This window comes from Suricata suricatta, chromosome 11, assembly GCF_006229205.1.
Source record: "Suricata suricatta isolate VVHF042 chromosome 11, meerkat_22Aug2017_6uvM2_HiC, whole genome shotgun sequence".
NCBI lineage: Eukaryota > Metazoa > Chordata > Mammalia > Carnivora > Herpestidae > Suricata > Suricata suricatta.
Window position 1 is genome coordinate 53716412 of NC_043710.1, and position 13852 is coordinate 53730263.

Sequence of the window (13852 nt, forward strand, 5' to 3'; positions counted from 1 at the left end):
CTGTCTACGCTCAGTTCCTTTAAGCTAACATCCTGAAGGTGGGATGTGAACAGAAGTTCTTAGTAAAAGGATCAGTCTGAATAAAGCCTCCGTTTATACTGGAACAATGACAAAGAATTGACGGATATCCACAGGCCCAAGTGTGGCGCTTTGAGCATCACTGATAAAACCATCATATAGTTGCACTCATGAAGAATTTATAACAGAATCATTGCTTGGAAGGCCACCTGGAGATCCCTGGCCTGCTAAAGACGCCCAAGCTTCTCAGGAGGACGTTCATGGGCTCCAGGACCTGGTCCCTCTACCCTCTCCAGTTCTTCCCTCAGAACTCCCTCTACATGCCAACCATGAAAGACATCTTGCTATTCTACAGCCATCCCTCCTGCTTTGGTACATGTTCCCTTTCTGACCAGGATGCCCTGCACCTTCTCTGAAGTCCATAATCCTTGTAGGTGGAATCCAGATACTCCCTTCCCGATGAAGTCTTCCCTGATTACCTAGGAATGGTAATTACACTCCTGGCTGGAATGGATGGCTGCTGCCCCTGGTGCTTCCCCCTGGAAGGGGCTTTGCCCTATGGGTCTTCTCAACAGAAGCCCTCTTTCCTCACAGCACTTATCACCACAAATTGAGCTTATTTGTGCAGACTGGGTATCTTCACTAGAGTGAGCCCAGTTCACTTCCTCTTTCTGTGCTTTCAGTGCCAGGGACAGGAATTACTAGGAAAATGGGTGTGAACTCAACAACAATTACGAAAATCCCACTACAACCAAATGATAAGGTGAATGAACTTAAAAAATGGGCAAATGAATGAATAGACAATGAATGAGTGAGTGAATAAACAGACACAAGAGTTATTGGCCATGTTTTGGAAGAATTGAGCATCAAAAAGAAATAATGACTATAATGGATTCTTATATTAAAAAAATCTTTGAATTCCATAGTGATTTTTCAAAAATATGAGAACACTTCTTTATAGAAGAATGCCAGCAAATAAATATAGAAAGAGGGGTCCCTGGGTGACTCAGTTGGTTGAGTGTCTGACTTCGGCTCAGGTCAAGATCTCACATTCGTGAGTTTGAGTCCACATCAGGCTCTGTGCTCACAGCTCAGAGCCTAGAGACTGCTTTAGATTCTTTCTCTCTCTCTGTCTCTCTCTCTGCCTCTCTCTCTCTCTCTGCCTCTCCCCTGCTCATGCTCTGTCTCTTTGTCTCTCAAAATAAAATAAAATAAAATAAAATAAAATATTAAAAGAATAAAAAAATAAATATGTATTGAAAGAATGGCAGGAGTAGAAGATCACCATCTGGAAACCACTATTGTAATAACTGATTCACCTATGGATGCTAAAGCCACTGAGTAAAAGATTCCAAGGGAACAGGCTAGTCACATGATCTCAGCATATCTTTCTGTCACTAAAGGGCATCCTTAGTACCTTTACAGTGAAGAGGTTTGCTAGACCAATGGGCCTCCCAATGGGCTACACTGACATCTTCTGTCTCCTGATGTGATGTGATGGAAAATATACATCATCAACTAGGTTGTGTTCTTGACAAAATTGCTTAACTTATATCTTATAATGAGGAACTGGTCAGATAAATCCCAATTGTAGAATGCTCTACAATATACCTTGATCTATACTCTTCAGAAAAGTTCATTTTTTATGAAAGACCAAGAAAAGGTAGAGGGCATGTTGCAGATTAAAGGAGACTAAAGAGATATGACAACAAAATGAAACATGTGACCCCCAGATTGGGTCTCGGAGTTTTAAAAGGCTAGAAAACTTTTTTGGGGGATCAACTGGAGAAGTTTGATCAAGAACTGTACAGTAAATAATAATTTTGGATAAATATTAATTAATTAATTAATTAGAAAAATTTTAAAGTAAGCTCTACACTCAATGTGGGGCTTGAATTCACAACCCCTATACTAAGAGACACATGCTCTGCTGACTGAGATTGTGAGGTGCCCCTTGATATTAAACTTTTTGAGTGTGGAAGTACCTGGCTGGCTTAGTCAGTAGAGCATGTGACTCTTGATCTCAGAGTCATGAGTTCTAGCCCCACAATGGGCATAGAGCTTACTTTAAAAAATAAAAAAGAAGGGGTGCCTGGGTGGCTTGGTCAGTTAAGTGTCCAACTTCTTCTCAGGTCATGATCTCACAGTTCGTGTGTTAGAGCCTGCTTTGGATTCTCTGTCTCCCTCTTTCTCTGCCCCTTGTGCATGTTCTCTGTCTCTCAAAAATTTAATAAACATTTTTAGAAAAAATAAAAAAGAAAAGGAAAAAGAAGTAACTTTTTTGAGGGTGATAATCATTTTGTGGTTATGCTCTTAGGAAATCTCCTGAAATATTTAGGGATAAAGTGTCATGATGTTTGCAACTTACTTTTAAACGTTTTGAGGACAATAAGATAAGGAAAGCAATAGATAGAGCAAAGTGTGGTAAAACATTAAAAATTGATGAAGCTAGGGGAAGGGTATATGGGAATCCACGGTGCTTTTAACTTTTCCATAGGATTGATATTTTTTCATAATAAAAAGTTTGGGGAAAAAAGTGAATGAGTGAGTAAATGGGTTAATGAACAAATGAATGAGTGTGAATCAATGAGAGAGTAAATTATTGTTCAAACAAGAAATTAATTATGAATAAAGAGATGAGGAAGGAGAGGGAAGGCACCGGTGATCACTAAGCTCCAGGCTGATGGGCCTGAGACTCCCACTTGCCCACCCATCTCCACCCCAGCATACTTGCCCAGCCGCTCCGTCTCCTGGTAGGGCACATAGATGTTGTTGAGGCCACAGAGGAAGGCGGTCAGGATGATCATGAGGATGAACATGAACCTGGCAGCGGGTGGGATGGGGAAGGGTCAGAGAAGGTTTCCACCTTGGGAGATGTCAGGTTCTGGGAAGATGGATCTGGCGATGGCCTCCCAGACTCAGCATCTCTTGACAAGTATTCAAATGTGGTGCTTATTAAGAACAGAGTAATAAGTAAAGGTGGGAAAGGAGAAGTCATTTAAAATGGTGCCAAAGCAGGAGCTCTTCCTTGAGAATAAAGGATACTTAGTTGAAGTGATGAAAGTTAGGGATGGGCCAGTCTTCCAGGGAGTTACTGACATGCTGAGAGGCGGTTCAAGGGTGAGTGAGGCAGAGAGTCCTACTGGACAGGATTTATCAGCATTTATCATTTATCAGCATTTATCAGGTAAATGCATCAGCTTGCAACAGTGGCTGGGGGGAGGGGATGGGGGTAGAAAAGTCTCAGGGGTGGGATGGGAGGTTCTCCTCAAGTTGAGCTGAGCTGAAAATGTTCGCAGATGTAACCAGGGCTTCAGGCAGGAAACTCCCTGGGCAGCAGGCACTAACTATGGGCTCTGCTCAGTGTGAAAGGCCAGGTTTGGCCACCAATTATTAGGTGATAAGCACCAAGAAGGCCATGAGTTCAGAAAGCTGTTACAGAATGGGAACGATCCAAAGGGACCTCTGACTCCAGTGCCCTTACCACAAAGATGGGAAAACTGAGGCCCCGAGAGGGTCATGGGGAGCAACAGAATTGGGGCTGGAACTCCCATCCAAGGGCTTTTCCTGCTCTCAGTGGTTCCTAATCTTTTCAGGGGTCATGGGGCTCTTTGAGAATTAGACGAAAGTTATAGACCCTCGTTGCAGAGAAATGTGTGTTTACATCTACATCCTGAGTTTTTGTCTATAATTTCAGGGCCTCAGAGGTCTCTGGAGCCTCTGCAAGGAAGTGAGGTTAAGAACCCCTCAGCCAGCTAGAGGCGAGGACTTTTACGAGGAGGTTGAGAGGAGTCTATCACAGGGGAGGATGCTCTGAGCAGGGACAGTACACACCGGATCATGTCGTCAATCATCCTGCCAATAGAAATCTGCAGAGTGCCCAGGGACTCGTGGGCCGGCAGGATGTAGGCCAGGCGGGTGAAGCTGAGCATGCTGGTGACAGCAAACAGCACCTCCGCCAGGAACTGGGGGTCCTCGGTGCGCCACTCACTTCGCTCTGTGCAGGGTGGAATGAAGCTGAGGCTGAGAATCAAGGGAGAGAAGGGCCTGGGGGGGGACCCCAGCTGAGATGGGGGGCACTCACCAGCCGTAGTGAAATAGTGACAGGCAGCCCCATCGGGGGCATCCCGGCAGTGCACGTGGGCAAGCCCGGACAGAAGGAGGCGCAGCGCAAAGGCGGCCAGGTACAGGGACAGGATGACCACGTCCAAGAAGTTCCACCAGTCCAGGAAGTAACTGCGCAGGCCCTCGATCCACACTTCCTTGCACTCAAACCACAGGAAGCCTGAAGGTAGGAGGCAGAACTGTCCTCCCTCCAGGTCAGAGCCAGGTAGAGGGACACTTATCTGTGGGGTGGGGGGAGCTAAAACATCACAGGGACGAAAGTGATGAAACGTAACCATGCAATCTACATAAATAGGAAGTGATCTGTGAAAACAATAAGGACTATGGGCTAATGCAGACTCCTCCACTGAGGTGCCCGTGCCATGATCCCAGTCTGCTTATATGCATAAACTAACATGTGGGAGAGGCTCGTACTGGGAGGGAATGTTTTAAATCTGTTTCTCCCTGCCCTCCACTGAATAAATGCTGGACAAATATTTCAAGAATATTGACTTGAAGGGGCTCCAAATTATCCACCCACTCTGAGTGCCCGTCTCTCAGTGGGGAAAAGTGCCAGACCTAGGGAATGAGGGGAAGTCTTGGGCACTGAACCTGATTAGCCAGGTAACCCTGCTGCATTGTACCCTTCTGCAGTCCTTGGATACACATGTGTGCTTTTTCTGTCTGCCTAGAGTGCCCTTCCACACCCGTTTGAAGCCAGGCTCACCTACATGGCCCAGGTCAAATACTGCCTTGTCTGCGAAACCTGAGCAGATGCGGTGAGATGCTCCCTGAGCTCTGCTCTCAGTGCTCCATTCAGATCTCTGTGACGCCCTCAACCACAGGGCCCTGCAGGGTATCTCTTCCTGGCTCTGTCTGCCCTCATCGTCCCTGAACTCTCACTCCTTTAAGGGCAGGGGACTGTGTCTGATTCATCTCCTTGTCCCCAGTGCCCAGAACAAGGCCCAGTAGTAGTCACTATTAAACTAACATTAAGTTACCACCGTATGCCAGTGGGACCCTGGTACAGAACGGTCCCTGGCCTCCCAGGACTCTAGAGAGGGAGACGGGCAAGTAGTCGAGTGGCTACAATCCAGTACAGTGAACGCTAAGATTGAGGAGCAGGGAAACAGGCTGTTTCAGGAGTATTTAGGAAGAGATCCTCCCCCTGATTTGGGGGCCAGGAAAAGCTTCTCAAAGACAGTGACTTTTAAGCTGAGATTTGAAGGAAGAGGGGGAACTGGCCAGGTGATGGGGCCACGTGGGAAGGGGACAGGGCTGGAAAAAGAATGAGCACAGGCTTGGGGACGAGTGGGAGCATGGTGTGGTCGGGAACTGAACCAGTGCTCACAGCCGGAGACTGTCTTGTGGACCTAGGGTGGATGCTCAGTCCTATATGTTGCTGCATGATGGATGCAACCATATTTAATTTATCTGCACATTTCCAGGGCTTCACTCACAGTGAACTACAAGCATTTATTGGGAGTTTGCTGACTAAGCTAGAGCTGAGGGGAGGGCAGCTGAGGAAGGGGCCAACAGCCTGAGCTGCCCAGCCAGAGGCTAGGTAGAGCTCTGGGGGTTCTGGTATTTGCCTTTGCTGAATTAAGGACACTTGATTCTGCTATAGAAGAAAACCAATGGAATGCATGAAACTTACATGCTGAGCATAGATAAGTTAGTTATTTGAGTGGCATGTTGAACAAATAAAATGAGTGGAGCATTTGTGTGTGAATACATAGAAAGGGATAGACTCCAAGTATTCCTGATATACTGAATATATATGAGGCAGCTGAAGCCCTCAGGACTCATCAGCTCTTAAGTCACCTACCCACTGGTGTGATACCCTTTCTGGCCGTATGTGTCTTCTGCACAAGAATTGCTTTGGGGAGCCCGGGTAGCTCAGTCGGCTAAGTCATAGACGTCAGCCCAGGTCATGATCTCATGGCATGTGAGCTTGAGCCCCATGTCAGGCTCTGTGCTTTGGATTCAGTGTCTCCCTCTCTCTCTGACCCTCCACAGCTCTCTCTCTCAAAAATAAACAAACAGACAAATAAATAATAAAATAAGTAAACATTTAAAAAAATTGCAAAGGAAATTCATAGCTGCTCATCAGGATGATTAGCAAGCTTCAGCTGTGGCCAGACATACTTGCCCCTACGTCTCCTCTATAGACCAAGTGTTGGGGCGAGGCAACTTCTGGCTCTCGAAGCCTCTGCTTAAACTTCAACTCTGGTCCTCATAACAACACCACCATTTATGGATTTAGTAAACTGTATGATTGAAGCATCTCAGTTTAGCCTGTGAGCCTTTCTGTTCCATGACTTTGGGGATAGCCTGCCTGGTAATGTCCTAACAGGCTACCATTACGCCAGGGTAATTTCCTGCCTGATGCTATGGACCAGTGTCTTATTTGTGGGAGGATAGGAACCTCTGGAGTGGGGGAGGAATGAGGCCCCTGCTCAGGGAGTCATCACAGGGCTAGATCTCCTAACTAGGGGTGAATGGAAAAGGTCTCTTGGTGTGCTGGAACTCAGAGGGGTTTGGTTCTATGTTTGGGGGCATGTACAGGCAGAACTCCCCCCTCCCCCACTGTAGTACTTATTTTGAAAAACAGCAAGGGAGCCCACAAGGGGGACTGCTACAAATAAAGGGCCCCACACACGAACCTGTGACCCAAACCATGTGTAGGGAAGTCTCCCAGACGCTCTGGCTACGGCCGCGGAAGGTGCTCAGCTGCATCTCCATGGCCAGGGACTCACCCAGCAGGAAGATAAGGAACCACAGATAGGAGGCAGAGTGCAGCAAGAACTTCAGCACTGGGATCTTCAGCAGACGGCCCAGCTTGCAGGGAGAGGGAGGAAAGCATGGATCTCAGAGGCCATGTCACACCCCTCCCCTTCCTGGGAGAGCTTCCAGAGCCCCGCTTTGACTCACACTCTTATTCAGACATTTATTGAGAATGTGCTCTATTTCACATCTCTTTCTTTCACAGCTGTGTGAGGTGAGTAGTGGTATTCCCATGCATTTCAGCTAAGGAATTGAGGATCAGAGAGTAAAGTGACTCCCGTTGGAGGCCCTACAGCCTCTTCAGTCTCAACCAAGTTAAAAATAAATTCGTCATCTTCCATCCCAAACTGGTTCCTTCTCCTCCTCCTGTGTCCCCGTCTCAGACAAGACCATCTCCCTAACTCCTGCCCTCTCCCCAACCCATCCTCGTGCCTCTAGTAGAGAGAACTTTCTAAAGCACACAACTAAAGGGGTCACTCACTCCATTAAAATCCTACAGTGGCTTCTATTTCTGCTTACAAAACTCTGCTAGGTCTGGCCCCTGCCTGCTCCCCACCACTCACTATTTGTAAGTATGCTTCAGCAACACATAAATTCTTTCCGTCTGATACTCTATGTTCTCCCTCCCCTGGGCCTGCAGACATGCTGTTCCTGCTCCCTGGAACACCACTCTCCCTGTTCCTCACCTGGTTAACATTATATCCCTCAGACCAGGCATAACCCCCAGCTCACAGCAGGGTTTCAAGGAAATGCTTGTTAAAATGAGGGAATAAAGATAGCTGGGTTCGTACAGGCTCTCAAAGAATTTGTAGGTTGGGGTAGGGGTCTCTTTAAGAGAGTATAGGGTCACATATAAGATCCAGGCTTTGGAGGCAGAGAGACCTCCATTTAAATCGGGACCGGGCTATTTACTGTGTCCCTTGGACAAAAACAGCACTTCTGTTTCCCGTGCCTCCTCTATAAAATGAAAGTGTAATACCTATTTTCTAGAGCCACTACAAGTGACTTCATGGGCACATTAGCAAAGTGCAAAGTAAGTGACACTTATCAGTAACTTTATTCGTAGTACCCGAGACTTGGGTGCCAGCCAGTAGCCAAGACAGAGGAAGGGCATGGTGAGGAAGATGAGGAAGGCGACAAAGAGCTTCCAGATGGTGGTGCTTCCACGCCAGCCAGCCAGGTTCCCACACCAGATGGAGGACAGGACTTGCTGGCAGATGGGGTGTGCTACAAACTAAGCAGAGATGGCGCGTGAGCAGCGTGGGCGGTTACCAGGCAGGGAAGAGAGGAGGAGCCAGTTGGGTGCACCGTCCTGCCTTCCCTGCCCCAGAGACGGGGGCCATATTTCTTTTCTTCTCAGGCCAGCCAGCTCAGCAGAGAGGAAACTCATTTGCCATGTGAGCTTGGGCAGATCCCACCCTTGAGCCTTGGTTTCCTAGTCTATGAGGGAGAAGCTGAACTGAAAAGGTTTTTCTCGACTCTCTGGACTCCTCTTTCTTTCTTTCTTGAATCTAAGCCAGGAAGTGGTGGGTGAAGCTAGGTACCAGAGTCCCAGAACTCACAGGATTTTCTGCCTTCTCAGAGATGGGGGCGCCAGTCTTGAGGAGGGGGAGCAGGGAAAGTAGGGTTTGATGTTTTGTGGGGCAGGGCCAGGGAAGCCATTATAAAGGAAGTTTTTTGGTTAAGCTTCTGGTGGGCCAGGAAGAAGGGTGAGAGGGAGGAGGAAGGGGTAGGGGAGGCTAGAAAGAGAGCATGTCTTTAATTTATGGGGGCAGGCATCTAATGAGGTGGGGAATAATGGAATCACTTGGTATCTAAGCCCTGAGAGATCTCGTCTACTCTTATTGAACAGAGAGAGATACTGAAGTTTAGTAACAGAAGAAGACTGGACCAAACTTACTCAATAGGTTAGAGGCAGAGCTGAATAAAACATAAGTGTCTGGTCTGAACATAGAGTCCTGGTGGGTAATGGGACTTCCAAGGGCTGGGGAGAGGTAAGGTAAGAAGGGAGTTGGGGAGACCCATAGGACCAGGGCCTAGCTGGAAGGGAGCTCAGGATCAGGTCTCAGAGGGCAGGGGGAGGATTTATTTAGGCTGGACCAGGGAACACTTAGCTGTGGCAGGGCAGGGATTAGGGCAGGGGTAGGGGAGGTGGTAGCGTCCAGCTGACCCGCTTCTGGTTGTAGTTGACGGCCAGTCGCAGCCTCGCCAGGTTGGGGATGCCTTCCTCAAAGGCCTGGCCCAGGCCCTCAGCCTCGGGTTCAGTCTCGTTGTCTTCGCCCAGGTCATTGAGTACCGCAGTGACCTCGCTCTGGTTCCGGCACATGCCCAGCAACTCAAAGCCATAGTCCTGGCTCAGTGACTCCAGGGCAATGTACTCGGGCTGCAGGGAAGCAGATCTGTGTGTGCCGCTGCCCTGCAGACCAGCCCCACTAAGTCAGCTCTACACTCCCATCAGTGGGCCTGGCCACCTCTGTCCTGCCTCAGGCCGTCACCTCCCCACATCTGGTGTCCCCCCCCCCCCCCCCCCCCCCCCCCCCCCCCCCCCCCCCCCCCCCCCCCCCCCCCCCCCCCCCCCCCCCCCCCCCCCCCCGGTCATCCGTTCCTTCTCTGCCACCTCAGCTCTCCTCCTTGCTATAATGAGGTGCCTCCATGTCAACTTTGCTTCTCTGGTGCTCCATCGACCTCATCATTAAGTCATTGCAACCCAAACTCCTCTGCCACCTTTGCCCGTCCCTTGTGCCTCCTTTTTCTGGTCCCTGTTTCCTGTTCCACTTCTCATCCGCTTCTTTATGCCTTTCACATGTTCGTTTCATTGATTTTTTTTGAGCACCTACCTCACATGAGAATCCGTGCCAGCAGTGTTAGAAGCAGACATGAGTAAGGCAGTTCTCGCTCCACTTTACCCAGTCCATCCTCAGTTTTACTCAGGGACCCAATCCCAGAGAGAATGTAGGCAAGAACTTTGGGAGGCTAGGGCTCTGCCCAGTACTGTCCCTCGGGTGGTGTCACACTGGGCCAGGTGCTTCCCCTACGGAGACCCCAGCTCCCTGGCCCAGAGGGTGGGGTGACAATCTGTGCTGCCTCCCTCAGTGGGCCACTGTGAGCATGGAGGGAAAGTCCGGAGGAGCGGCTCTTTCCTGCTCCCTGTGAGGTGGGGGCTCTGATCCCTCCATGACTCTGGTGAAAAGGCATGCTGTTTCCCCAGCTCACCTGGCATGGGCCACATCCTGCCTCAGAACTCTGTTTCCCCACCTAATGGTAATCTCAAGCCTGGGGACCAAGTCTTCCTTGCACAGACGGGGTGTCGGTGGATGAGTGACAGACAGGACTGGGCTAGTGGTATTTAAGGCTCCCGACCAGTCCCTGCCTCCAGGCCTCCCTCGCTCCCCTTCACTCCTCTGTCCCAAGCAGGCTCTTGTACTCATCACCTTGTGTACTTTTCCTATCCAACAGCCTTTGCTTGTACTGCACCCTTTACTGCAAATATCCTCCCTACTCCTCTTCCTCACTTGTATTAAACCTCCTGGCTGTGCAGCCAAGGTTAATTTTGCTTCTCTGAAGCAGTCTTCCTGGAACACAACAGCTCTAGCTTCCTGACCTCTTTTCTGGGTTTTGGAAGCCATGGAACACTCTTCACAGAGGCACAAAATGAAGCTGAGCACCCTAGGAGTGGCTTGTCCACCTCGCTTTTGCTGATCACAAGCTCGAGGCCCCAGCACATGGTGCTCGATGTAGGGGTGCACAGTAGGTTTTCAGAAAGGATGGGTCCCAAGGGTGCCTGGGTGGCTCAGTCAGTTACACATCTGACTGTGGTTCAGGTCATGATCTGTCAGTTTGAGTTAGAGCCCTGTGTTGCGGTCTGTGCTGACAGCTCAGAGCCTGGAGCCTGCTTCAGATTCTGTGTCTCCCTCTCTCTCTGCCCCTCCCCCACTCATGCTCTGTCTCTGTCTCAAAAAAAAAAAAACATTAAAAAATAAAAAAAGAAAGGATGGATCCCACTGAATGTCATCTCTAAGTCTGTCTAGCTGCTTTTCTAGCTGTGCTCTCCCTCCTCCCTCAGACAGACCCAGGGCATCCCTAGGGTGGGGTTTATGCCATCCCATAAAACTAGGTGGCCCTAGAGTGATGGCTCTCTCTCCACATAAATGGAGATTTACTGAGAACAGAACTAGGCCTCGTTATCTTTCTGTTGTTTTCTACTTCCCAGAACGCCCACCACAAGCCCACCCCTGCCCGTGTGGAAGGACAGATGTCGGGGACTAAGGGCAGGAGAAAGTATGAGAAACCAACCTTAAACTCAGGTTCCTTGCGTGCAAGGCGCCTGAGCTCCCGGCTGAGCTGGAAGGCAGCCAGCATGGCATCCTCACTGGCCAGCGAGAGGTGGGCCCTGCTGGCGATGCCGCGGTAGGTGTTGATGCGGGACAGGGAGAACTTCAGCAGGTCGTAGCAGCGGGCATTGCTGCACTCGAGGCAGGCGCAGGAGACCGGGTGGGGCCGGGCGATGGTGTGGCCCTGGTCCATGAGCAGCTGTGCGATCTCATACAGGTCCTTCTGGCAGGCCAGGGTGAGTGGAGTGACACCAGGGGCAAAGCGCGAGCCATCGATTGAGGAGTCAAAGAAAGCCAGTGAGAAAGACCTAGTGTCCACTTTGCGGCCCTTCTCCCGTTCCAGCCGGGCCAGCAGGCGACGCACCGCTGCTGGCTGGTTTGTGTCCACTGCCACTAGCAGTGCCTCATGGATCTGCCGGAAGTCAAACTTGACATTGGCCAACAGCACATCAGTGATGGCCTCGTGGCCCAGCCGGATGGCCAGATTGAGAGCTTCCCTCCAGGAGCGGTCCTCGGCCTCCTCCACATTCCTCAGGGGCCCGCCTGGCCCGCTGCCCGAAGCCTCCACCCCGGACTCCAGCAGGTGCTGCACTAGGCCCAGACGGCCCTCCTGGATGGCAGCCAGGAGCGGAGGTGGGAACTTCAGCTTTTTGTTCACTATCTCAGTCCAGTTGGGCTGTGGCTAGAAGAAGGATGGAGAAGGTGGGACCCCCAGTCCCCAATCTCCTCTGCTCTGGGGCCTCCCTCACCCTTCCATCTTTAGGCCCCCAACCCAGCCACTGTTCTATTTTGCTTTAGCCCAAACACACACTAACAGTGTTGCTTTCAAAGGACATTTAGTGTAGTGCCTTTATATGCTCCTTTTCTGAGCACTTCACAAGTATGGTACCTCAATCCTTACGATGACCCTGTGAGGTAGGAGCGATCACGACCCTTTCAACAGGAGAGGAAACTGAGATACAGACATGCCAAGCCACTTTAGTGAGATGCGGACCCTGGCTGAGGAGTTAGTGTTCTCAACTATTCTCTTATGGCACTTCTCATACTAGTAACCTATTGTTACCAGTTTGGGATTTCTAGAACCTTTACTTATTTGAAACATCCAAAATGTGGGATGTAATAATATAGACAGATAAATGATTCCATTTTCTTTTAAAAAGGAAATTAACAATGCCACCACCTCTATTTGAAATTGAATTCTTTATCAAATACACATCCTACACTTTAGTACATACGGTTTATCCAGTGTAATCATTTTATATAATGACAATATGAATGTTCCCCCCCAAATTATGTCTGTGTAGGGGGTAACTTTCATTTCCATGTTTTTGGGAATCAATCATTTTGGAAATAACCTTTCATACCATAGTAGTTTCTCGTATACATTTTGTAAGCTCTTAGTAAATAATCCCATTTGCTGAAATACTGATATTTGGAAAATTGGTCTTGGTTGGTCTCTTTTTAAAAACAATTAGCTTAAAACTATACAAATGTATTCTTATAGGTCTAGAGGTCAGAATTTAGAAATCAGTATCATTGGGCTAAGAAGTCCAGGTGTTGGCAGGACAGAATGGCTCTAAGGGAGAATCCCATTCCAGCTTCTAGAGCTATGTTCCCTGCATTCCTTAGTTTACGGTTACCTGCCCCCAAAGGCCAGCAGCATTGAGGATTACCAACATTTCCTTAGTCACCATTTTATTGGGTAGATCCTTAGGCGAGGCAGTGCCACGCCTGGGCCTCGCCGGAGTTCCCTTCCCCAGCACAACTTCCACCCTCACAGGAACCCATACACATTGGGCCAGTGTGGGCACCCTGAAAAAGGGTAGGTTAAAGCAGATGGACCAGGCCACACTAGGAGTCTACCACAGGATCTGCCCATGATCTAGCTCCATCTTGTTGACTTCATCTCTCAGCTGCTCATCCCTTTGAGAGTCCCAGAGCCTCTTAAGGACAGGTCCAGACATGTCCACACAGGAGGGTCTTTGAACTGGTCTTTCCCCAAGCCCCTCAGCTCTGTCCTCGCCTCCTAGCACATCCCCATGCTCCTCCCCCACCAACCTTCCCTGGCTTTGCCTTCTCCCGTTTTCAGTGGCATTTCTCCCTCAGTGCTGCCTTGTCCCTCTCTTGTACCAGGCCTAGCCCACCCTGAGTGCTCATCTCTCTGGGCCCAGGCTCGGGACTCCAAGGGTTCCCCTCCACCACATGGCAATGTCCATCACCTGAATGGCAGCTAGGATATCCTTACTGTCCCTGTGGCTCAATCTGCTGTTTTAATCATGGCTGTAAATGGGACCAGGATGAGGGAAGATAGGAGAGTAGGCCTCTTACCGTGAGGAGGTCCATGGCTGCACCCACCTAGGCTGGCAGAGACCGAAGGACTGAGCTCCTGCTCTGGCTACTCCCCTGACTGTGCCCAGCTTCCTCTTTCCTACCCTTGAGTTCAGAACCCCGCCCTGGGCCCTCCCTTTGCCAGGACCAGCTGCTCCCCCCCTGCCCTGTACCCTGGAGACCAGAGGAACTGGTGAATACCACACAGTGAAAACTTCTGGGGAGGAGGAGGAGGAGAGGACACAGTTGCTCAAGGAAGGTGTGGGAATAGAATTTAGAAGGCC

General features: G+C 49.6%; 1 protein-coding gene across 1 annotated transcript in view; it reads right to left on the minus strand.

Moving 5' to 3' along the window:
* The window catches only part of LOC115306913 (short transient receptor potential channel 2-like), a 36706-nt gene that overhangs the window by 6280 nt on the left and 16574 nt on the right, over nt 1-13852 (minus strand). The window contains exons 13-20 of the mRNA XM_029957484.1: nt 13742-13782; nt 11203-11922; nt 9080-9292; nt 7979-8143; nt 6789-6963; nt 4103-4303; nt 3853-4015; nt 2749-2841 (exon numbers count right to left, since the gene is read on the minus strand). Of these exons, the coding sequence (XP_029813344.1) occupies nt 2749-2841; nt 3853-4015; nt 4103-4303; nt 6789-6963; nt 7979-8143; nt 9080-9292; nt 11203-11922; nt 13742-13782 (1771 nt within the window). The remainder of the gene's footprint in view (nt 1-2748; nt 2842-3852; nt 4016-4102; nt 4304-6788; nt 6964-7978; nt 8144-9079; nt 9293-11202; nt 11923-13741; nt 13783-13852) is intronic.